General features: G+C 40.6%; 1 protein-coding gene across 3 annotated transcripts in view; it reads right to left on the bottom strand.

Annotated features, from left to right (window-relative positions):
- Window positions 1–25,977, bottom strand: part of LOC137623305 (ecto-NOX disulfide-thiol exchanger 2) — a 136,314-nt gene that overhangs the window by 16,827 nt on the left and 93,510 nt on the right. For all 3 annotated transcript variants that reach the window (XM_068354104.1, XM_068354101.1, XM_068354103.1), the window contains exons 12-14: window positions 15,171–15,277; window positions 9,626–9,748; window positions 9,114–9,254 (exon numbers count right to left, since the gene is read on the bottom strand). In XM_068354104.1, the coding sequence (XP_068210205.1) occupies window positions 9,114–9,254; window positions 9,626–9,748; window positions 15,171–15,277 (371 nt within the window). The remainder of the gene's footprint in view (window positions 1–9,113; window positions 9,255–9,625; window positions 9,749–15,170; window positions 15,278–25,977) is intronic.

The raw sequence follows: 25,977 nt of genomic DNA, 5'->3' as shown, positions 1-25,977 counted from the left end.
AAGCTGAAGACAGGTAATAAGGGTCTTTCAATAAGGCTGCTTTGGTACTAGGGAAAATTGCAGGTTCAACTCTCAGGTTCCATGATCAGGAGTGTGGAGATACTTTAAAAGCTTGGATTCGAGATAAAATACTTCCAAGAGCGTAAAGATCTTTTCTGTATAATGAGACATGTAGGGTTTCCCACTCAACACTTCGTAGGAGAAGAGGGAAATCTAAGCATAACAGGGTAATCAGGGACTGAGGGTACTGATATTGGATCTGGCTTTGGGAGCGCAGCAACCGAAGCTACAGGATCTGCTACAGGTACCAATTTAAGTTCATACTGCACACTATTGACACTGGGTGATAAAAAATTAATCAAATTCTCATGGCCATTGTCATCCATGACTGTAGCCTTGTTGGATTCCTGACACGAAGAACCTGGTTGGGGCATAATGTTCATCGCAGAAAGACGAAGAAGGAGAACTATCTCTCTTGGATCATTTCTTGCGACAAGAACGATCTCTCTCCCACTGGGAGGACGGCCACTACTTACAGTACTCACATGGTGATTCCACTGAACATCTCTTACCATGGCAAGAGGGACAAACAGGGTGCGGATCAACTTCAACCCAGCTCATCATGATGAGGGGCATCAACTCAATATTTGGTTTGTTAGCCATAATGTACTCACTTGTAACTCAAAAATAATGACAGAAATGCAAGCGAGAGTGAATATTAAAGACACAAAAGGCACAAGCACTAACAACTATAAGGATATCGAGGGCGAAAGTGGATGTCTGATCGAAGAGAGGAAGTGAGGGATTTCAAGACCAGGAGTGTAGTGGTTAGCGTCAAGCACAGGGCTTCTATGCCGCATTTGCAGTGATTGCTTAGCAACTATAAGAATGATGCAAGCAAACACTTTTACTTTGAATCTTTGGTTGTACAGAAACCCAGACTAGGAGTAACCATCTTAATAACTCAGAAATATATATCTGGTTAGGAATAAATATAAATACAGGGAAAAATCCATCCCTTACCTTTTTTTAACCAAGGATGCCAGGTCCTATATGACTTAAGAGGCATGAGTTAGGTGCCGTTAGGAATATGAAAAAGGGTGAAACTTTAATATGACAAATTCGTAGATAATTTGTATTTTTCCTAACTATACAAACCTTAGCTACAGTACTTAATAGGGGTGTTACTTTCGGCGTAGCTGAAATAACGAGCCATTAATTTTTAACGAAGGTTAACTACCCACACTGCTAGTTAGCAAGGGGGTAGGGAGGGTAAGTTGCTACCACTCCCCCTCACACACCTGTGATAGAGCTCATTTTGCTTGGCGGTAGGACTTCAAGGGGGATAGGACTGGTGGGCAAGTTTAGTTAAATAGCTAAGGTTTGTATAGTTAGGAAAAATACAAATTATCTACAAATTTGTCATTTGTTTCGTAACTGGAATATAACTTGCTATTTAATAGGGGTGACTCACCCATTAGGAAGGGTGGACGTCCCAGCCAATCTGGCTTTTTGGCTTTACACGGGGGCTCCTTATCTCAGTGTGTTAGCACTCAAGGAATAAGGAGGCCCTGCACCTCGCTAAAACCTTGCTATGCAAGGTTCGCGGCTTACGCAAGCTGTGTGTGAAGGTATGTAGAAGTGTGACTTGTCCTGGTAAAGTTATTCCAAGTTCTTTAGATGGAAAAACTGTGCACTAGGACTTTCCCAAAACCATCTCATCAGGGTATGGGGACGTAACAGTATTAATCTTGATACTAGGTACACAAGGAAGCATGGTTTACCTGCAGTGGTTTGAGGTCAGCTACGCAGAGAACCCAGGATGCTGCTTTTCCCAAGAAAGGGGAGAGTGAAGAAAAGAATAAGGGCCAGTCAAACCTTTTCATTCATGCAGACTAAAACTGGGTAACAATGCCCTCAACCTTCTGCTACTTGTCCAATAAGGAGCTTAAGGTTACGTGTTCCTACGCTTCCACACCATAGCTTGAAGAACCTGCGTCACTGAGTAGTTTCTTTTGAAGGCCAGGGACGTAGCTATGCCCCTGACATCATGAGCTCTGGGGCGACCTGACGGAGGAGGGTCTGGATTCAGTGCATGGTCAATGACCCAGCGAATCCACGCTGAGATGATCTTGGTGACCCTCCTCTTGGTCTTTCCTGTGCTGACGAATAGTGCAGGCACACGAAGACGGGCTGCGGCTGTTCTCTTAAGGTACAGCCTCAAACTCCTTACTGGGCATAGTAAGAGATGGTCTGGGTCATCTGTTACAGTACGGAGACTAGAAATCCGGAAGGAGTCGAATTGAGGATCCGCTACTCCCGGGTTCTGAGTCTTAGCAATAAACTCAGGGACAAAGCTGAACGTTACCTCTCCCCATCCCCTTGAATGGGCGATGTCGTACGAGACCATGAAGTTCACCGACTCGCTTGGCCGAGGCCAAAGGTAGCAGGAACACCGTCTTCCAAGTCAGGTGGCGATCTGTTGCCTGGCGTAATGGTTCATAGGGAGATCTCTTAAGAGACCTGAGAACTCGAACCACGTTCCATGGGGGAGGTCTCACTTCTGACTGGGGGCAGGTAAGTCCATAACTGAGTGATAGTCTTTTACTGCCTAGACTGATAGGCGCATTTCTTAACGCAAATACACGAGGAACTCCGCTATTGCTGGAATAGTGGCATCGAGTGGAGAGATACCCCTTCCACGACACCAACCACAGAGGACTTTCCACTTTGCCGGGTAGACTGCTGCTGATGATTTTCGCAGGTATCCAGACATCCTGATTGCAACTTGTTGAAAAAATCCTCTCTCAGAAAGGAGATGCTGGATAGTCTCCGGGCATGAAGTCGTAGCGAAGCTACAGCTTTGTGGAAGATGTTGGCATGTGGTTGTTTGAGAAGATTGTGTCGTGGAGGGAGTTCTCTTGGAGGCTCCGTTAGGAGTTGCAGAAGGTCCGGAAACCATTCTGCACGATGCTATAGCGGAGCTATGAGGGTCATTGACAGATTGACTGATGTTCTGGTCTTGTTGAGTACCTTCCTCATCAGACAGAACGGGGGGAAAGGCGTAAAGGTCGATGTTGTCCCACCGTTGTTGGAAAGCATCTTGGGGTCTGGGACTGGGGAACAGTACAGCGGGAGCCTGAAGTTCAGGGCCGTTGCGAAGAGGTCCACAGTCGGAGAACCCCACAAAGTCAGGATTTTGTTGGCTACTAGATGATCCAAAGACCACTCGGTACTCAATATCTGAGATGCTCTGCTCAGGTTGTCGGCGAGCACATTCCTTTTGCCGGGAATGAAGCGTGCCGATAGTGGTATCGAGTGGATTTCAGCCCATCTCAGTATCTCTACTGCTAGATGGGATAGTTGCTGCGAAAAAGTACCTCCTTGCTTGTTGATGTAGGCCACTACTGTGGTGTTAATCACCACCACTGAGTGGCTTGCCAGGAACTGTTGGAACTGTTGAAGGGCCAGAAAGACGGCCTTTATCTCAAGGAGATTTATGTGGAGGTACTTTTCTGACTCTGACCAGAGGCCTGAGGTCGTGTGGTGCAGCATGTGGGACCCCCCACCCTTTTTTTTTGAAGCGTCTGATAACAGGTCCACTTCTTTCGTAGATTCTCGTCTGTCACCCACCACTGAAGGTCTGACAGTTCCGCAGGTCCCATGGGGATCTGGATGTCCGAGGAGTTGTGAGCTTGATTCCACTGGGACTTGAGTCGCCATTGGAGGGATTTCATCCTGAGGCGACCATTGGGAACTAGACGGGCCAGCGATGAAAGGTGACCGAGGAGGCGTAACCACGATTGTGCTGGGAGCTCTTCTCATCTCAGAAAAGTTCTTGCAACCTTTCTCAGCCTTGTTATTCTGTCGTCTGATGGGACGGCTTTGTGGAGATTGGTGTCTATAATCATGCCTAAGTATACCAGTCTCTGAGTAGGAAGCAGAGAGGACTTCGAGATTTACCATGATCCCCAGATCCTGGCAAAGTCTCAGAAGTTTGTCTCAGTGTTGAAGAAGGGTTGACACCGAGTCTGCTAGGATTAGCCAGTCGTCCAGATAACGGAGGAGACGGATGTCAATCCCATGTGCCCAAGATGACACTAGGGTAAACACTCTGGTGAAGACTTGTGGTGCTGTGGAAAGACCGAAGCACAGCACCTTGAACTGGTACATTCTGTTGTCTGGGCTGAATCTTAAGTACTTCCTTGAAGACGGATGGACTGGGTCCAGTGTGCACATGAAGTCTTGCGGTCTTACTGCTAGTCTGACTGTATCTGCCGTCTCCATGCTGAACAGAGTTTGTTTGACAAACTTGTTCAGAGCTGAGAAGTCAATGACTGGTCTCCAGCCTCCAGACGCCTTCTTTACAAGAGAGTCGACTGAAGCAGCCTGGGGATCCATCGAGGACCTCTTGGAGAGCGCCCTTCTTCAACAGGGTCTGGACTTCTGTCCGAAGGGCTTGCCCCCTTGCTGATCCCATGGCAAGGGAGTTCAATGACACTGGATTCCTGGTCAGGGGAGGTAGAGATGATATGAACAGGGACACGATATCCTAGACTAATCAAGGAGATTGTCCAGGAATCGGCCCTGAGTTGCTTCCACCTGTCTGCACAACTATGTAGGCATCCCCCCACTGGTGGAAATGCAGGGGGACTGCCTATCCCAGTGTTTGCAGCCTCAGCTGCTCCCTCTAGGATTTTTCCCTCCTCTGGAAGACTTTTTGCCTTTCCTATCTTTGACAAGAAAGGGCTTAGACACCATTGTCTTCGCTGCTGTTTTTGTTGTCGTCTTGGTTGGACGGGACTGCTGTGGTGCTGGAGGTTTGTAGGGCTTAGATGTTAATGCATTATGGAGGAGGAAGTCTTGATGAGACTTCCTCAAATCTCAGCAGGAAGTTCCACATCCTTAGGCTCAAACAGATGCGACTCCTGTATGAAGGAATGTCTGAGCCTATTTATCTCGACGCTAGGGACCTTCTGATAGAACCTTTTCATACACTGCATCTCGACATTTCAAGATGGTGTTTGCCCACAAGTTCGAGACTTAGTGGGCAAGAAACTCGATTGTGCGAGTACCTGAGGGTAGGAAGGTTTCCATAGCTCTCCTGGTACGTTCCTTGGAAAAATCCTTTTATCATATCAGGATACCCAAGGTCCCTAACCAGACATCCAGCCACAAAGTAGCTTTTAAAGCATACTTTGTGACCTCCTGATTAAGGATCTCGGTTGCCGAGAACGAGACCTGCCAGTTGGAGTGTCTCTCAAGAGGGATTCCCCTGGTTAGCTCTTCCAAAGAGTGGTGAAGAGGAAGAGGTGAACTGGGGTCCTCCAGGATCTCAAAGTACCTCCTCTGCTGTACCTGAGAAGGTGGGAGGAGCTTGTTCGTGGTACCGGCACGGTTGGAGGAGGCAAACTTAGAGAGCTGTTGGGAGATCTTGTCCCCGGTACTCTTCACCCCTTGAGACCAGGGCAGGGCTGCACTGGTCTTTAAGGGTTTATGAGTACCATAGACGCAGTCTAGGACTGTGTCTTTGCCCTCTCGAGGTGGTATCTCTGGGTCGGAAAACCTATTGAGAACCCTCAGAGTCAGAACCTGCCAGAATGCATGCTCTGACTCTTGCTAGTCTCCTCTTGCTGTAGGACTTGCAGCGAAGTCTCCTTCTAACCCTAAAGGCTCTTCTTGGGGTGAGTCGCGGACATTCCCTGAGTGGCTGGCTGTCTCCATTCTAGCCCTAGTGTAGGACTTCGGCAGAGTTTTGGAGTCTTTGGATTCCTTCCGGGGAAGGAGGTAAGACTCCAACATCGATGACCTATGTGGCATGTCCCTTCTGATCTCAGATTGCGGGCAACTCTCGGCATGAAGAGAGATTTCCTCCATTGGTGCGAAGGGGGAGTCTCTTCGCGTGGTTCCCTAGATGCCGGGAGATCTTCGTCTGACAGGGATGGAGAGTCTCTCAGAGAAACAGGAGGAACTTGCCTTGATGTTCTGCATGGAGTCAGCTTCGCCCTCAGGGAAGTGACCGTGTCAGAAACTCCTCTTTTCCTCTTCAAAGGGGTAGAGGAAACCATGGTTCCGTGCCTTAGGTCTAGAGCTATAGGTCGCTCTGATGAGCGATCAGACAGAACAGGCTTGAAAGCCTGTGTTATGGCTCTGACCAAGGCACTGAACCATGGCTAGTGGCTGACAGACGCACTGTCAGACAGATCCCCTGAAGGAAAAGGGAACGAAGGTTCCCTACGAGGAGTTACTGTGATAGGTGGGTCCACCTTAGAAGGCAGTTTAGGGATCCTGAACCCGTCTGCATGAAAGTGTTTCCCTTCTCCCACAGTGCGCAATGGTGTGCACTTGCGGGGAGGAGAATGAGGCGATGGGGAGGAGAATCAGGTGATGGTGACTTTGCAGGATGACGCATCTGTGTTCGTGCCTGATGGTGCTCGTGCACGGGAGAATATTGGCGCTCGCGCACGGGAGAATATTGGCGCTCGCGCACGGGAGAATATTGGCGCTCGCGCACGGGAGAATATTGGCGCTCGCGCACGGGAGAATATTGGCGCTCGCGCACGGGAGAATATTGGCACTCGCGCACAGGAGCATATTGGCGTTCGCGCGCAGGAGAATAGCAGTGCTTGCGCGAGGGAGAATATTGGTGCTCGCGCACGGGAGAATGTTGGCGAGCATACATGCACGTACGCAGTAAAGTATTGCCGAGCGCGCAGGAGAATCATGGCTCGCGTGCGTAGGAGTGTGTTGGCATGCGTACGTAGGAGAGAGGGGGCATGCGGGCATATCTCTGTGCACACGTGCAGGAGATAGATGGCGCACAGGTGAGTGCACATGTTTTGGCGAGCGCTGACGCGCTGGTGAAAGTTGGCGCGCAGATGAGGGCGGCAACGTGGTTGTTGTCTCACTTACAGACTTGTGCGCTGAAGAGTGATGGTGCGCAGGTATCTGTTGGCGCGTTGGCTGGCACACAAGATGGCGCGAGAGAGAGCGCTGGCACGCAGGCGATGTAGTGCATTGGCGTGCAGGTGAGTACTGGCGCGTAGGAGACAATTGGTGCGCAGGTGAGCGTTGGCGCGCAGGTGGGCGTTGGCGCGTAGGAGATAGTGGGCGCGCAGGAGAGCGCAAGTGCGCTGTGGTGTGCTGGCGCGTAGGCGACCCTGGGCGTGTGCGCGCAGGGTGCACAGCTGATTGTGGGCGCGCTGGGCGCAGGAGAGCGCTCATGTGCAGGCAAATGATGGCGCGTAAGCGCATGTTGGCGCATGTTGGCGCGCAATCGCGTGAGGCTGCTGCCGTCTGTGAGGGCGGGCAGGTTGAGTGGTGCGCCGAAGCGTTGTAGAGTGACAAGCTGCTGGTCTGAGCGCGTAGGCGCATGGTGCGCAGGGCGAGAGTGATGCCGCACAGCTGCGCACTTTGGAGTAGATACATTAGGCTCTACAGGCGACAGGAACGGCGATGGAAGGTCGGCAGGTCTATTGGATGGATGGTCGACATGTTCTTTGAAAGGATGACCATCCACCGAAGGAAATCGCGAACGATCTGCAGAGAGGTCCAGGACTTAAGTCACAACACTGGTTGTAGGTGCAGTGATGGATGAATGAAGGTCTAGAGGATCCTCTGCGGGGGACTGCATTGAAGACATTGAACCAAAGAGGCGCCTCCTCACCGCAGGTGAAGGAAGGCCTCTAAGGCGAAGAGGAAGGCGAGCCTTCCGACGGATGCGCCCTCTGGGGGCCGTTGGATCAGCAAGTTGACCATCAGCAGTCCTCCAAAGAGGAGTCTCTGTAAGTGAACTCCCCCGGGGAGAGAAACACTAGCAGGAGAGACCGATGATGAGCTTAGTTTCCCCCTCGGAGGATGGTCAGGAACGGGGGAAACTAAGTCGGCAGCTACAGTTGCAGAGTTTGGAGTGGCAGAGGAGATGGATGACGCTGCATGAGACACCTCTGACACAACAACGTTGACAAGAGTCAGGGGATCTATCTCTGACAACGACGATGATTGCTTAACACAAGCACCCATGCAGATGAACTGTAGCAGGGCCTCCTTGGAGGACGAACCCGTGAGCCCCAAGGAGGACCAAATCTGAAAGATGGAAGTTAGTGACAAGGCCTCACTCGGGGGGAGAGGTAGTGCTACTTCGCTAAGGCAAGCAACCTCAACTCTCAAGACCTGGGGTTGGTCGGAAATAACTTGGGCTGCTTCTTCTGCCGTCGCGAAAACCTCTCCCACTAGGAGGAAAAGCACTCCCTACACTTGTCGACACTATCGCACCGTTGACCTCTGCAGGAAAGACAAAGGGCGTGAGGATCAGTCTCGACCGCCGACATATATGTTCCACAAGGGCAAACGGAGAGTCCAGGGCAGGTGCGCATGCCCGCAGAAGTCAACTTCACACACACACACTAAGAGAAAAAGAGAAAACAAAATGACGTTAATGGCTGCCAAAAGTCGGCGAGGATGAAGAGCGTCAACAACCATTCACCATCTGAGCCGAAAGCAAAGTGAGCTCAATCACAGGTGTGTGAGGGGGAGTGGTAGCAAGCTACCCTCCTAACCCCCGCTAACAAGCGGTGTGGGTAGTTAACCCTCGTTAAAAATTAATGCTCATTTCAGCTACGCCGAAAGTAATACCCCTATTAAATAGCGTGGTTTGTATTCCAGTTAGGGAACAAATAATCTTGTCACAGTATTCATTTCACAATTTTACCAGCACCTCCTGTTTACCTCCTCTTAAGACATTATTTAGCAACGATAGTTCTGATGTGGTAAAATAGTTTGTTTATTAAAATTAACCCTTTTACCCCCAAAGGACGTACTGGTACGTTTCACAAAAGCCATCCCTTTACCCCCATGGACGTACCGGTACGTCCTTGCAAAAAAATGCTATAAAAATTAGTTTTTCATATTTTTTGATAATTTTTTTGAGAAAATTCAGGCATTTTCCAAAAGAATGAGACCAACCTGACCTCTCTATGACAAAAATTAAGGCTGTTAGAGCAATTTAAAGAAAATATACTGCAAAATGTGCTGGGAAAAAAATAACCCCCTGGGGGTTAAGGGTTGGAAATTTCCAAATACCCCGGGGGTAAAAGGGTTAATATATCTCTTACCTGCTGCATTCCTTGTAAGGTTTTCTTGAATGCCTCTATTTGATCATCGCGTACCGATATTTCGGAATTCAAATCAGCTTTAATGAGATCTACTTCATTCTTATAAGCTTCCATTTGACATCGCAAACTGTCATTTTCTTCCTAAAATAAAATGAAGAACGCTGGGCTTACAACATTATACTCGAAATATTCACGAGAAGTGTCATTCAAGTTGAAAAATCCAATTTACATAAAAGTTTAAATGCAACATTCTCTACAAGGACTTAGTATTGTATTCAATTTCAGCTCTTTAATAGTAGAATTTACTCCTAATTATTGTAATTTCTGTTTAATTTATTCAAGGGTAAAATTTATTCTCAATTAGCAAGTTATACATAAGGCCATGTTACCAAAATAATGTATGCCCGTGAAAAGAAAAAAAACCCTTCAAAATGTTGGGATACTATAATACAATTACAAATGTGAATCCTTATGTAGAGACAAAAACTACAAAAAAAGAAGAAAAAACTCACTTTCAGGTAATCATGCTGCCTACTCTTCTTCTTGGGGGGCTGCATATTATCATCTTCATCAGAGACATCCATCTCTTCAGTATCTTCTTTGTCTGACTCATCCAGCTGTATCTCTTTTATCTCCTGATGCACGAACAAAATATAAAATGAAAAGCATAACTAAGTTAATAAGGGTTAACACAAAAAAAGCTCCATCCATAGCAAAGTTTGAGCGTTCACAAAATTATGCAAAATTAAGTAATTTGTTTCCTCAAGGCAAGTTCACCGTCACACTGCACAACAGGTTTGCAAGTTTCTTATATATATATATATGAGAGAGAGAGAGAGAGAGAGAGAGAGAGAGAGAGAGAGAGAGAGAGAGAGAGAGAGAGAGAGAGAGAGAGAGAGAGAGATTTAAAAAATGCTCAGAAGCATTGTAAATTTTCAAGATTCCCATTATCCATCACATTGTTATCTAAATCATGCTATTATATCAGTTTTATTAAAACTAAATCCTGAGATGTCTTTGGTTATTTCTATAACTTTCACAATAAAAGACTAAAAGAATATGAAAACCAAAAGCTAGATATAGACAAAGAATCTTAAATATGGAGTACAAAAGATTGAAAACTATGAATTTGACCCCAAAAGGACCAACAATAGATAGAATATTATGAAATTAATATACATTATAAAAAACCATAACCTATGATAACACTAAAATAAAGTTATATGACAAGAGTCATTTTTATTTTGCAACCCATTTCACGGAAAATATCTCATTGTTTCTTATGTTAGCTATAAGGATGATCATCTAATCCCTAATGCATGTAAATATTCAATGGTGCAAAGGTGTGGGAGGAGTACATAATATATTGCTAATGGAAGCAGAACTAGACCTTTCCCCTTCATCTATACAGAGGACAGCAAATAATCTAACAGGTACCATATATCCACTGTGATTAACTAGATACTTCAACCAACCACTACATTTTGAAAAACAGACAAAATATCTCTTCAATTCCCACAACCTTCCCTTCCTTCTAAATACTGTAGTACTGTACTTTCTATATTTGAGTAGTCCAAGTCAAGAAACACTTTTGTCCTGGTCATTTGGAAAGATCCTACTTCTTACAGTAAATAAATCATTATCTTCATTATTTCAAAGTTTTATCTAAAGCACTAGGTATAATTTAAACTCTGATTTGTTCATAACTGTAATGTGAACAATATGCATATAAATAAAGATAGGGTAGTAAACAGCTGGGTTGCGAGAGGTAATGGATAAAAAGTTAAAATGAACAGGTCCCAAAGATCATGTTACTAAAACTACAACTGAAAAAGATGAACACTAAAACATGGCAACAATAGAATCCCTTCTAGTAGTTTTCTCAAGTATCATACCAGACACTATTAGGCAAATTTAGATATTGTAAAAATACTTATCTAAACTGATCTGGAGGACATGGCCTGGAGTGGGGACTAATTTGCAGTGCATGACTTGAGCAAGCAATGAGGAGAAATACTTTTGATTACTTAGTGCTGGGTCCATCTCATGTCCCGTTTGATCTCTGTCTAAAGCATTCTTGGTGATTACTACATATCTTGAGCACAAAATGTGATAAGAGTGCTGTGACAAAATCATTTTTATAGAGATTCAGCTTCTTGTGCAATTTTTTTCTAAGTAATGTAAAATATATTTTCATAACCTTGCGTAATCAATTTATGGTGCACTATGGCCCCCCCACCCCACATCAAATTACATCTTACATCATGTGTTATCACATCAAATTACATCTTACATCATGTGTTATCACATAAAATTTTTGATCTTAATAATATCAGTAAAAGCCAACCCCAGCATAGAACAGAAAACTCCTAGACACCCCCAATCAGCCCTCTACTAAAAGAAATCTGTACTATATATCTTAACATCACAATTCCCTTTACTAACCGAAGTTACTCAATCTTTACATGGGCCTTACATGTTCCTGTTTTAAATACTGATGTCATAATCTGGGCGTGTTATCTCTTATGTCCCTTCCTCACAAATAGTGATTTTGTTAATCAAATGGCCCAGCAATTTCCTGATGCCGATTATATACAACGAATGTAGACTTGTCACTTCTTTAATAAGAGTATAATTTTTCCAGGTTTTATAACAGGTTAAGCCCTACTTCCCATATTCACCCAGTTACCCTTCAATGTGCTTGTTTAGTGGCTTTTTTTTTGTATCTATACTGTACATCTCTATAGTCTTAAGTTCCTAATACTTCATAGCAACTCCAGTATTACATCACGATAAACTAAAAATCCATGTTTTTTTACTGCTATCTTTACTACACAAACACCATTGCATAAATATTTTTGAAAATTGGCCAAATTGTCATTAATCTATCATTTTACTGCTAAAATAAAATCTGCCAGTTAAACTGGTTTTTCCTTGTTAAAAAAATTCCTTTTCAGTTGATATTTTTTTCCACTTGCTAAGGTATTACACAAGACATTCAAGAGAGGTGGCAATAAATAATGTTCAAGTGTCCTAAAGTAACTGTTTGTTTAGTAAAGGAACCATTACATAGGCAAAATTTCATGTAGTTGAAGGCGTTTTTGCCGTCACATTTCCATAGCTAAACCAATTTTAATTACATGGTCAGGAGGGTTTCATTCAAGTAGTGGAAGAACTATCTATCAACCAGACAATCAACGAATCACTAAAACAAATCGCAGCCACATTGATAAGTTTGGTTCATACTACATCTATTTATTTAAGACTGCAATTGGTATGATGGTAAAAAAAAAAAAGGTATTGAAGTCATGCAAATACTTAAAAATAAGGGACTTTCAAACGCAACATTAGAGATTAAAACCTATCCATTTAATATACAGTAGTAGCTATCAGTGCAAAACGAAGTAATGTAAATTTCTGCACAGGTGCACACCTGTAAAGACCTAAAAACACTGAATTGTTTGAAATTGAGAAAGTATTTCTCTTAAACGCCAATAACGGTGAAAGTAACAATCAAATAGAACTATATTTCGTTGTGTTGTAAAGACTAGGGAACAGTGAGGAGGATGTCTAGACAAGACAGGCGAAAGATTTTCATCATCTCGTCTAAAAGGCTAATGACGGAAATTAAGTTTCATTTATACTGTACTATACTTTTATTGAAATGAATACTAAAAAGGAAGGTGAAAAATAAGGAATATATATAGAGTAATAGTACTGATTCATAAACATTAATGACAAAAAATATCTTACTACAGTATTAGGCTATGACAAAAATTTAACAATTGAGCTGCTATAGGCTTTATTCTTTAGTCAAAACATGAACGTATGATGAAGGGAACGCTAAAAGAAAAGAAAAAAAAGTTAGCTTTGTTAACTATTTGTCATTAAAACATCATGTCTCATTATTTTTTCATATAAATTCTACAGGGTGGGAATGGATGACAGAGGGGTACTTTTTCTCAGTCGTGCCCATCACATAAGCATGTTCTTCGATCAAAAATTGTTAGATAATGTCATTTATATTTTAAACATATTTGATCATAAGTAAACAAAACTCATACAGTATCATCAAATATAAGAATCATCCATTTTTAAATGCTTTCTATACACAATTGCATTCAGCAAAGTACTTTTCCAGGCATTATTGATTAGTGAAACCAAATACTGTACGTGCTTCGGGGAAATGGACTTTTGAGGCAGAAGCTAGAGGAAAATGTTAATCGTTGTGTAAAATTTTGTCTTGTAACAATGCCTCGACTTACATTGCAGAAGACAAATAAATACGCATTATTAGCCAATATTCTGAAGTTCAATATAAAAAAGGAAGTGTTGTAAAGGTAATAAATATTGAATCATTACAGTACTAAGTATTATGCCATTCCTAATAACTAACTATATGTTCTCTCTACCCCTCTCTCTCTTCTTAAATAATCTATATATTTTTTCTGGTAAATAAATCTTACAAAACGAAGATCATTACCTTTTATACAACTTGGTGGAGAATGCGATTACCAAGATAAAATGATAACGTTACACTGCAGACAAATTGCTTGAGTTTGATGAAAATTTAATGACAGCATATAAATTTCCTTCATAATAAATGCTTAACAATGATTTGCAGTTTCAATAACATATTGACAGCTTGTCACTAAAAATGCAACACAAAATAAGGATTTTCTATAAAAACTCATTAATACTATCAACTTAATGAATTCCACAAATCCTTTACTTATAGAACAAATTTTACGCCAGACAAATTTACAATTTTTGCTTCATCAAATATTTTTCTACACAATAAACTTGTTTACAAAACAGTGAAGTAAGACGTACCTTCTTGAGAGGACTCTTTGCTACAGCAATGACACCAAAAGAATCCTTGATCATATCTGAACGTCAAACTGAGCTTCTAGGATGAAACTTCAAGTCAGAATCCTATACATAGATGCCCATTGCTTAAAATGCATATATATTTACTGTACGTATGAAGGAAAAGTACTTACCATATCACGTCAGTGTAGTTGTGTCACCTTCTATGGCAAGTGTTAATATTGGTTAGGATTAAAAATTTTCCAATCAACTACAATACAAATGAAAAGAGGGCAAAACCATGGATAGAGATTCTTTAATTGATAATTTGATAGCAACAAAGCATTCATAAACATTAGCAAGAAGTTCTTATGCAATTCTCTAGAACTTTATGTATTGATTGAGCCCTTTTACACTCTCACAGTTGCTAAAGCAACCATGCGTTCTTCTTAACCAATTTTGATTTCTTACCAAATGACTTTTTCCATAAAGTCTAAACCGAACTTGAGGCATGCATTGCCTTTCTGCGACATGCACTCGTGAACTGCCCAGCCAAAATAGATCATCACATGACCAATCTAGACCTAAGCACTTGACAGGGCTGAATTAATGACTTCTATAAATATTTACATGCAAGATTACCTGTTTTCATAATATAGTGATATCTAGATTGCATTCGCAAAGTTATGTTTCACCACTATGGATGAACATTTTAAAAACATGAACAGGAATTGCACCAGCACACAAATTCAATCCATATGGAGAAACACATTTTTGCTCACTTTTTATGCAAAGCTTCTATTTATATAAAAAAAAAAAAAAGTTACAAGTGTGATATAAAAAAATGAGTCTCAAAGTTTAGAATTAAAAAAAAATTATTTACACAATTGAAGCACTGAAATCACTGCATTCATTGTTTTAGAAGCTTTGATAACAAGTGTTGATTCTGCTAATAAAAGAGAATAAACCCCAAACATTTTGTAACAGTTCAAAAATTCAGGTTTTAATGAACATGATACAAAAGGGACCACACCACTCACAGCAATGCTTTATGACAACCCCCTTTTGGCAGATAGACTAACCCAATTGCTGAACATTAAAAAAAATCCCAAATTCACCAATTAATGTCTTTTAACTTCATTAAATAACCCCAAAAGACGAGTATTAACAATACAATCAAGAACAATATATAATAAAAAATAAAAATAACTTTTGCTCGTGAGTGGGTGGACATGGGGCATAGCATACCTCAGCCTGTTTCTTCCACATCTCAATGTTGCGTCTCTGGGCTTTGGTGAAGTGGTCCCAGACCTTTTGGTGACCGGCTGACACGAAGACACGCTCGATCTGACCGACTGAATGGCGGGAGAAATTGTGTCGGTCAATAAGAGTAGCACAAGTGGGAGTGTACTCATGCACCCCTGAGCCGCATTGGTGAGAATAAGATCTGCGCCTTGCTGCCCCCTCTGCTTCCGCCACACTCATACACTTACTCTGCTGCCTGGCTTGCTGACTCTGATCTAGGTCAAGGGGCAAGTCCAGCCAGACCCCATAAAAATAACATACCCCTACCAACGACAGCTCAAGGAAGGAACTCCAGTTAAATGAAATAGCAAGTCATTAAAATACCAAAATATTAAAGAATTTAAACAGGTCAAAAACAAGAAAAGGAGCATTATGTGTGTGCATGAGGTTGACAGGGGGTTGATGGAGTTTGGCTGGAGTTAGTACACACATACTAAACCTGGAGTGTGGTGTACTTAAGTCACAATATACTAAAAGTAACTTATTAATACTCAAGAACAAAAATAATTTTGTGCCACATACTAGCACTCGTTAAAAATATACCTACACACCAGGTGAAAGTCCAGAGGCCATTTATAAAAATGGTGAAAAGGGTCTATGCTTACATTTAATAACTACAAAAAAAAAAAAAATCTCCTTCACTCAGCCTTGCCTTCATATGCACTTCATTAGAAGCAAACACTTAATATTACATCTGTAGAAAGAAAATTATTCATTTCTTGAAAATACAATACATACGTAAATACCAACAGGGAAGTTGCTACACTTTTAACTCAAGACTCATCCACATTGACCATAGGATGCAATGTAAATAACTTAAATCTATGGGTTTACTTAGCATTTAGTTGGTTAAAATACTTTATATTGCATTCCTACCACAGCAATGTATAACAAAAGAAAATATAATTTGATATCTTGCATGTAGATCTGACAATACTGGGACTTTCAATGGGATAAGTTAGGCAAAACCAGTGATCTGTAGAGAATCACTGCAGCTAATACACTGTGTGGTAATCTCAACAGAAGAGTAAACACTACTGTTATCAGAATTTGGACTAATACAAGAGAAAATTTCTACAATTCATTGTGATAATTCCTGTTACCACACTGACAAAAAAAATATACAAATAGGGGTAAAAATATCCCATTCTTTAGAAAATTACAATCATTAAGGTAAGACAATACTCATACAACCTAAATGGATTTCAACATGCTTTAAAAAATTGACCTAGAGAATATTCAGTATACTAATGTAGCAATTACAAAACATGTTACTATTGGTGCGTCCACTTCAAAACCTACCTGGGAAGGAAATTAACTGCTTAAAAAAAAGACTATACTGTTACAGTATACAGTAATACCCAAATGTTAATGTCCATCACAAACTGAAAACAAATTTCAAAATTCTGATCTACCAGTTGAAAGTCAGAATTAGCAAATGTACTTAGGAAATCAAAGGCTACCATGCTCAAAATATAATCTAATAGTTGGGGCTCGGCCCATACTACCAAAAACTTAAGTCAGGAGACATTCTTTCAAATCCTGTTTAGTTACAGCCTAACAAATGCAATGCCATTAGTCTCAGCTTCAATGTACAAACTATTAGCGGCTAAGTACCAACAGCATAAAATAATCTATCAAGAAAATAGGGAATCATTTGACTGTGGAAATAGGGTTATTTTTGTCAACTAATAATTATTGTTTTTTCCTACGATTACTATAGCATGCAACATACAGAATGGTAAAACATAATACCATCTTATATAACATAAATGAATAGTTAATACATCTCACAGGACAAAGCAAATAAAATATATAAAATATATAAAATCAAGTGAGGTAATTTAAATAGAATAGCTGAAACAGTATACAAAACATTTTCATACAAACTCATTACTTAAAATTAACCTGGTTTTTAAGTCGAGGAAATCCCTGACACTTCATTCATAGTGAAGAGAAATTAAGTGGATAATAAATCTGTGTATGGAGCCTCACATTACTGGGTCTCCAGCAGTTAGCTCTTACTCAGCATAACAGCAATTAGACAATTCTGTATCATATATATGATATGAATCAGAATGATTCACAGTTTTTGGTGGGATGAATTAGACTATTAAACATCCAAGAGTTGCCTTACTGAGATTATAAGATACATTTGAGAGCTCCTGTAGTTGAAATAACCTCTAAAACCCAAGGTTCTGAAATTGACTAGGAATTTTACAAGGGAAACCTGATAGGCAGTGTATCAAATGGGTCTGCAATTTTTCTCGGGGCTCCAGAAAGTGACCAACATAAAAATTGAATGCAATTGTCTGATGAACAGACATATTAACATCTAAAAGACTAGGTATTATCATTACTAGCTAAGCTACAACCCTAGTTGGAAAAGCAAGATGCTATAAGCCCAAGGGCTCCAACAGGGAAAAATAGCCCAGTGAGGAAAGGAAATAAGGAAATAAATAAACGCTATAAGAAGTAATGAAAAATTAAAATGAAATACTTTAAAAAAATTAACATTAGAACATATTTGATATATAAACTATAAGAGGACTTATGTAAGCTTATTCAACATAAAAACATTTGCTACAACTTTGAACTTTTGAAGTTCTACTGATTCAACTACTGTATCAAATTGGGAAGATCATTCCACAACTTGTCATAGCTGGAATAAAACTTCTAGAGTACTGTGTAGTATTGAGCCTCATGATGGAGAAGGCCTGACTATTAGAAATAACTGCACACCTACTATTACGAACAGGATGGAACTGTCCGGGAAGATCTGAATGTAAAGGATGGTCAGAATTATAAAAAATCTTATGCAACATGCATAATGAACTAATTGAACAACGGTGCCAGAGATTAATATCTAGATCCGGCAATGGGAAATGAGAAGAGGATCAAGGTGGTGATGATAATGAATCATCCAAACTTCAGCTGAGGAATGAACTTGTCCCATGACTACCATTGAACATATTGAGTGCATGTAAAGCCAACTGTGTGTCATATAACCAAGATGAACGTTCTTGAGCGATTAACGATACTTCCATGTACCTAGCATTAACAACAAGTTGATATCACAATTTCTTTAGAAAAAAGTTAGTGAGGCAAGCACTGGTTTTATGAATGCTTAACTATTGTTACATATCTTATGCTCTCCAAAGTACCTTGTCTATGGAAACAAAACTTATCCTCACCAATTGTTTCTTGAAATCTTATGTCCTCTCTCTGAAGCTTTTGGCTCATTGAAAATAAACACACATTACACTGGGGGGCAATGAAGATCCTTTTTACCCTTAAAGGTCTAAAGGTTACTCAAGAGCTGCAGAGGCAAGGCTAAGGTCACTGTGCTGTTGCACAATGTCCTACAGGACGAATATACGCACATACAGGAAATCATCAGGTTAACACGGTCTCAAGTTACGACAATTCATTGTAATGAACGGGCTCCAATAAGGTACTTGAAAAAAATCCTTGTAACTCAATATCGACCTTTGACAATTGGTTCATTGATACAATGAATACTTGCCAACGCAGAGAGCAACAAACGCTACAGAATAGGGCATTGTTTAAATTTAGCATTAGTTCATCATCTTTGCTTTCAACATGCATTCAGGATTTCAGTGCAGCTCTTTTTTTTTTGGATATTTTTTGTAGCTCTTATTGTAGAGCGTCATACCTGGAAGACCACCTATGGCAGCGTATAGGCCAACCACATGAATAAAGGTAAGAAATTTTTTTATGTGTAATTTATTGTCTACTAGTACTCTTTAAGTGTAGGTACACTACTGTACAAGGTACAGGTATTTGTATTTAGACTATAGAGTACAGTAATTTATGAATGGTAAGGAATTCTTTTTATCTCTTTTTTTAAAGTACATTATACATGTTCAGTATGCGAGTATGTATGTACAGTATGTTATGTATATAAAATCCGACAACGAAAACTGACTTGCCCCATAATGTAAGAACAGATCCCCATCGTAACCCGAGGACCAACTGTATGCACAATCAATACCCAAACCACAACCAGGTAATGGCTGCTAACGACTCAGATGGTAGACATGTGTGTTTGTAAAATGGATAGTAAGGTAATATTCATCCATGAAATCTATCCTGCTGAGAGTACAGCTATAATTCAAGGCAGACTTGAGTCGCTGAATCCCATAAATCAAGATGAATAACCAAGAATGGAGTGGGTTTACCTATGTTTGACTTGCTTCAAAGTCTGTTAAAACTATAAACCTACTGATTTCTAATTCATGGTTCAAGTGACAAGACTGAAGAAAGCATAAAGTTTGTTAACCCATTTTGAAAATGCAAAATCCAGAAGACAATCTTCAGTGTAAAATTTGATAGAACTTAATCTAACAGTTTATTATGAATCTTCATAGACTCCATAGAGGGTGTTCAGTGCTCTTCTATGGAACCTCGTCACAGTATGGTCATAAACTTGGTTCCAATGAAGGTCCCAAATCAAATACATGAAGGTAACAGACTTGAAAAAGAGAGAAATCACTTAATAGCATCATGTGATGTCTCAAGAACAGGAGAATATTGTGATTAGAATAGAGGCACTGAATAGATCAATTACAGAAAAGGTAGTGTGTGATCTTAGAAACTCAAGACCTCAAAATAAGTTTGATTTTCTCAGCAGAAAAGCCTAACCTCTATATTTTGCTGGATAACTTCCAACCAAAAAGTTATAAAATTTATAGGCTTACATATGATCAATAATACTGTAGTACGGTGTACATAAAAAACTTTCACACCTTGAAAAACAACTCAGAAGGCCTACAAACAAAGTAAAGTTATACTATACTTTTTATGGCCACAACCTTGCTGTTTGAAATTGTACACATATTCTGAAGTGAAAATATGAATTTTCACACATTAAGTATTGAATTAATTATTCATTGTAACTATTATCTGCATTATATTATTCGGGTTAGACTGAAGCACATGTCTATAAATTTTAGTCTCATATATTTGTGTTTGGTATCCAAGTGAATAACTCTTCAATCCCTCTCTCTTTAGGCAAGTTGCCCTTTGATATCAATATTCGCAAAGCTAATTGTCAGATTGATCAACCCCCCCCACACGATCCTATAGATTGCTTTCTCATGCAACTCCCTAATCTTGAAATTCCAATGGAGATTAATGCGTCTTACAATACGGCCTTTTGTCTCGTAAAGTGACCCTTCTGACATAAAATTTTCTTTAGCGTGCCCAAGTGTTTTGCATCTGGTACGTGGCATTTGACAACCCTAAAAACTCGTGTACGACTAGGCCCCTACTCCATTGATTAAGCCGCTCATGTAATCCAACCGCCCGCTAACACTTCAATTAAATTCCTACTATATTTGGGATGCAAAACTCATCTAGCTAGCCTAGAGCCAAACCCTTTGACCCAGATTATCCTTTGTAAATTTTATTGCCCTGAACTCTGTCCATCCAAGATTAGTAAAAACTTATAACCTGTCCTCGAGTAAAGGATTAAACACCTGCCTTAATGGTTCCTTCATTTGCAAAGGGGCTAACATTCCTTAACAGCTGCATTTTCTCAACCTAATTTTTCCCATCCTGTAGTTTTGAATTTTAGAATCAACCTCTCTTGGCATTTCTACTCAATTGTATTAATTCATTCCACAAAGGACACTATTTTGCTTGCTGTGGCCAATGGACACATCCCTAGGTGGACCTTGACGCCTCACCCCACCAGAACTGGGGCAGAAGACGCCGCCCCTGAACGTCGACCCACTTCAACCCATAGACCGCTACAGTGGTGCGACGAAGACTAGGGTAACCTACATACCACCAAAACCCGAAAAGTCCACTGATGCTGGTCAAAGGGGTCCTTGTTCCTGATACATACTACCCGGGGACCGAGTAGCAAAAGAATTCTTCGGTGTCTTCTTGAGGATTGCCAAGACAAAGCAGGGCAAAGGCTTAGCCTTTTCCTTCAGGGCGAACACCTGCCACTGCACAGGAGGCACTGACCTGCACTTAAGTATAGGGATGATTGTGAACAATCATGGCCATTACAAGATGCACAGAGGGAGTGTGGATCTAAAGCCAGTTTACTCAAACCAGTCTGAGTAAAACAAATGAAATGAAAAAGTTTGGTTAGTAGCTGACAGTACAGTACTCTATATGTGCATTCAACAGCTGAATCAAAAGTGAGCAATTCTATCTGAGAAAGAGAGGGTGAGCCTCCTTGCTCATAACATTCATTAGCTGTTTAACTACTCATTAAAAAATTCTAATGACTGCCTCCAGCTCAAGTTGTATCAATCTCTCCAATTAAAGAACGAAGGTTAATACGTCACATGGGAACAAAAGGGGCTGTGTGTGTTCATGTCGAAACATAAACAATAAGCTCCAGCAGCATATCTTTTATCTTTGTTCTCAACTTCAGGTAATCCCACCATTTCAAAATTCTAGACACACTGACGGATGTAGCAACCACTCGTTCAAAAGAACTTGGCACCTCTTTCTGCTAAGCTAAAATTCTTATTTGTGCCAAGATCTTTGAATTTGATCATGAAACACTTCCCAGAGAAGGACCGTGAGGCCTATGTACTCCTCACAAGATATTGGTGTAAAATTTGTCCCCGGAATATGACAAAAAACCGAATGCAGATCCAGATCCCAAAAACAATTCCTATGCACAACAGAACATAGAATGTTCATAATTTGGAACAACAGACTGGTCTGAGTTCCACTATCTAACAGAGCAAAACCTTTATCAATTACTTCTATACATCTAAAAGAAGACCCAATGCAGGGGAAGGAATAAAAGAAAGATTGCTCCTCAGAGACTGTCTCACCATTGAGGCACATACCTGTTTACTTTTCATAATCATAAAACATAAAAATCCTGATACAGCCTTGGAAGCCCTTCCGAACTCAACTGGTCTTTAAAAAAAGCCAGATAATCCAAAATTGATTAAAATCTTGAATGTCTGCCAATTTCTTAAAATATGTCCACGTTAACAGCACATCCCTTATCTGGTACAGGGAGGGTGATCTTGCACTCCCTTGGTTCCGCATGTGGTCTAGTGATGACAGGTCTGAAAACATCACTATAGTCTGCCCTATCACCAGGGTTTCCTGGTCAACTTCATACTATTAAGGGATAATACATACCTAAAAAAATTACCTGAACCAAATCATTTAGCTAACTGGCAACTTAAAGTACCCGATAAATGGGTTGACCATTTATTTGAAGTTAAAACTTTCATATTTTTATATCGAAAAAGATTTGCAAGAATTCATTAAAGCATTTGTTAAAATAATCTGTAATTTCCTTGCTGACAGGTTCAAGAGCAGGATACAGATCATAATCCGGAATTAGAAGGCTTCTAACATCAAATGTTAACTTGAATTACCAGCCTTATTTCAAAATAGGGGTAACAGATTTATATATCTTTCCCAAAAGAACCTATTCTAATTGTCTTTTTAATACTGTAGTCTATTCTAAAATCTTCACTAGACTGATTTTTTATTGTCTACTTATGTACAGGAATTGAAGTAAATGAGACTAAGAAATTAGTGTAAACAAGTGAGGTAATAATCCCTGCATTTACCCCATAGAGAAAAACATGAGATGACCAAGTGGCCAAGCTTTCTAGCAAACAATGCACACAGCCATTCAAGCATGATGAAATCAAACGGATTTAGCAAATTTTAGTAGAATAATAAAATTGAAAAACATTTAGCCTAAGTGAATAATATGTCCCACACCAATCATATAATAAGTTGTATAGAGCGGTTATTTCATCGAGGAATGAAAAATGTCAAGACTACAAGATCAGCATATTAAGGATAAGCGGTTGTATAGAAGTATTTACTTGGGCAAGAGGATGGATATAAGGATACAGGCTAACATCTTTGACTTGTAACTGGAAAATCCTAAATGTCTAAAATAGTAGCTAGAAATATGAGAAAGAGAATGAAGTTCTACGAGAGGCAATATGTAAAAACCGATCTATGAAGAAGCAGTAATATGAACATCAGGGGAGGATCATCGAATTGACAAACGTTTATCACCCTCTTTCCCATAGTCAGCTTTATAAAACTGACTTTTGATGTGATGCTCTTCAATAAGGAATTACTATAAAAGCAAACAAGGGAAGCCTTGTAGCTTCTAGATTTGATTATAACGAGTTACAAATAGAAGAGACCTCACTATCAGGATAAAAAAGACAAATGGCGGGAGTGATTCAACTCCTACAAGTGTACTATCAGCAAATATCCATGCTTTCTCTCACGTAGCTAGTTCTAAATCTGAAATGTATCACAGTAAAATACTATATAACCTATGAAAATAATCTAATAGCAAAGGAAACTTATTTATCTTCTTCAAACTGTGCCTAAATGACTAGAAATATTTTTATTACTTTCAGTGGTTTACTCAGCACCACAAAGTTCCTAACCTAAAGGTCTACTACAAAGGGATAGGATACTTGTGTGTTAGAAGAGGATCAACGACAGTATCATTGCTTTACCTTGAAAAGAAAATTCAAGACTACACAGAAATTAATGCAGCCAATGTCACAGTGATACTTTATAAATGGGTTTTCTTAAAAGTTTCAATAAAGGCACTTCTGAAAATGTGGATGACTAAATTAAATTAATTATTCCACTTGGGTGGAATAATAAAATAAATCAATGGAAATCTACTCCGATTCATTGCAAATTTTATTGGTTCAAATTGAAGAAAAATGATATTTTGATTATAAAATAAATTTTTGAATATACTTACCCGGTGAATATATAATAGCTGACGTCTCCGACGGCTCGACAGATTCCAAAAACTCGCGAGCGATCGCCGTGAAGGTTGCGGGTGTGACCACCAGCGCCGACTATCGGCCAGATACCGCATATACTTGTAAACATCTCCAGTTCTTCTCAGTCCCCTAGGTCTCTATCGGGGAGGAAGGGAGGGCCTTTAATTTATATATTCACCGGGTAAGTATATTCAAAAATTTATTTTATAATCAAAATATCATTTTTAAATATTAAACTTAGCCGGTGAATATATAATAGCTGATTCACACCCATGGTGGTGGGTAGAGACCAGTATTAATACAATAAAGGCGTATATGCTCAAGAGTTTTTGACAATTATTCAAAAAACAGACTTCAGTATAGGTACCTGGTAAGGAAGCAGACTCTGATTATTACTCTGCCTCATTAGTCCGCTATCCTCATGAAGCCCAGCGATCCTCTTAGGATGCCGAAAGACTCCCAGGATCTGCTATAACCAGGGTGAACACCCCTATAACAGGACCTCATCAATACCCTTAATCTGGGCGCTCTCAAGAAACAATATTTTGACCACCCGCCAAATCAAAAAGATTGCGAAAGACTTCTTAGTCTCCCGTACAACCCAAAATAAGATTAAAAATTTCAAGAGTAGATTAAAAGGATATTAGGATTAAGGGAATGTAGTGGTAGAGCCTTCACCCACTACTGCACTCGCTGCTACGAATGGTCCCAGTGTGTAGCAATCCTCATAAAGAGTCTGGACATCTTTCAAGTAATATAAAGCGAAAACAGACTTGCCTCTCCAAAAGGTCGCGTCCATAATACTTTTAATGGGTCTATTTTGCTTAAACGCTACAGAAGTTGCTATCGCTCTAACTTCATGAGCCTTGACTTTAAGTAAATTATGATCCTTCTCACTTAATTGAGAGCGTGCCTCCCGAATCAAAAGTCTAATAAAATAAGACCACGCATTCTTAGACATAGGCAAAGAGGGCTTTTTAACGGAGCACCATAAAGCCTCTGAACAACCTCGTCGCGGTTTAGTTCTGGATAAACAAAAATTAAGAGCTCTAACGGGGCACAGCACTCTTTCAACTTCATTCCCCACAATCTCAAAAAGACTGGGGATTTCAAATGATTTAGGCCAAGGACGAGACGGAAGTTCATTCTTGGCCAAAAAAACCAAGTTGAAGAGCGCATACTGCTTTATTAGCGGAGAAACCGATGTTCTTGCTAAAAGCATGTATCTCACTAACCCTTTTAGCCGAAGCCAAGCTCACCAAAAAAAAGTGTCTTGAGGGTAAGATCCTTCAGGGAGGCTGAATTTAATGGTTCAAACCTGTCTGACATAAGGAACTGTAGGACCACGTCCAAGTTCCAAGCAGGAGTCGAAATATGACGCTCCTTGGAAGTCTCGAAAGACTTAAGCAGGTCTTGGAGATCTTTGTTATTAGAAAGATCCAAACCCTTATGCCTGAAAACAGAAGCTAACATGCTTCTGTAGCCTTTAATGGTGGATGCAGAGAGAGAGCGACCGTTTCTCAGATAAGGCAGAAAATTCACAATCAGCGCTACAGAGGCACTTGGAAGAGGAAATAGAGGAGGACTTGCACCAGTCTCTAAATACCTCCCATTTCGACTGATAGATCCTGATGGTAGAGGATCTTCTAGCCCTCGCGATCGCTCTAGCTGCCTCCTTCGAAAACCCTCGAGCTCAAGAGTGTCTTTCGATAGTCTGAAGGCAGTTAGACGAAGTGTGGGGAGGCTTTGATAAAATCTCTTTACGTGAGGCTGTCGGAGATCCATCCGTAACGGCAGACTTCTTGGAACGTCTACCAGCCATAGAAGTACCTCTGTGAACCACTCTCTCGCGGGCCAGAGTGGAGCAACCAATGTCAACCCGGTCCCTTCGTGAGAGGTGAACTTCTGCAGCACCTTGTTTAGGATCTTGAAAGGTGGAAAGGCATAAACGTCCAGGTGAG

The sequence above is a fragment of the Palaemon carinicauda genome, chromosome 30, assembly GCF_036898095.1.
Source record: "Palaemon carinicauda isolate YSFRI2023 chromosome 30, ASM3689809v2, whole genome shotgun sequence".
Classification (NCBI taxonomy): Eukaryota; Metazoa; Arthropoda; class Malacostraca; order Decapoda; family Palaemonidae; genus Palaemon; species Palaemon carinicauda.
This window is presented reverse-complemented; position numbering and strand designations above follow the sequence as displayed.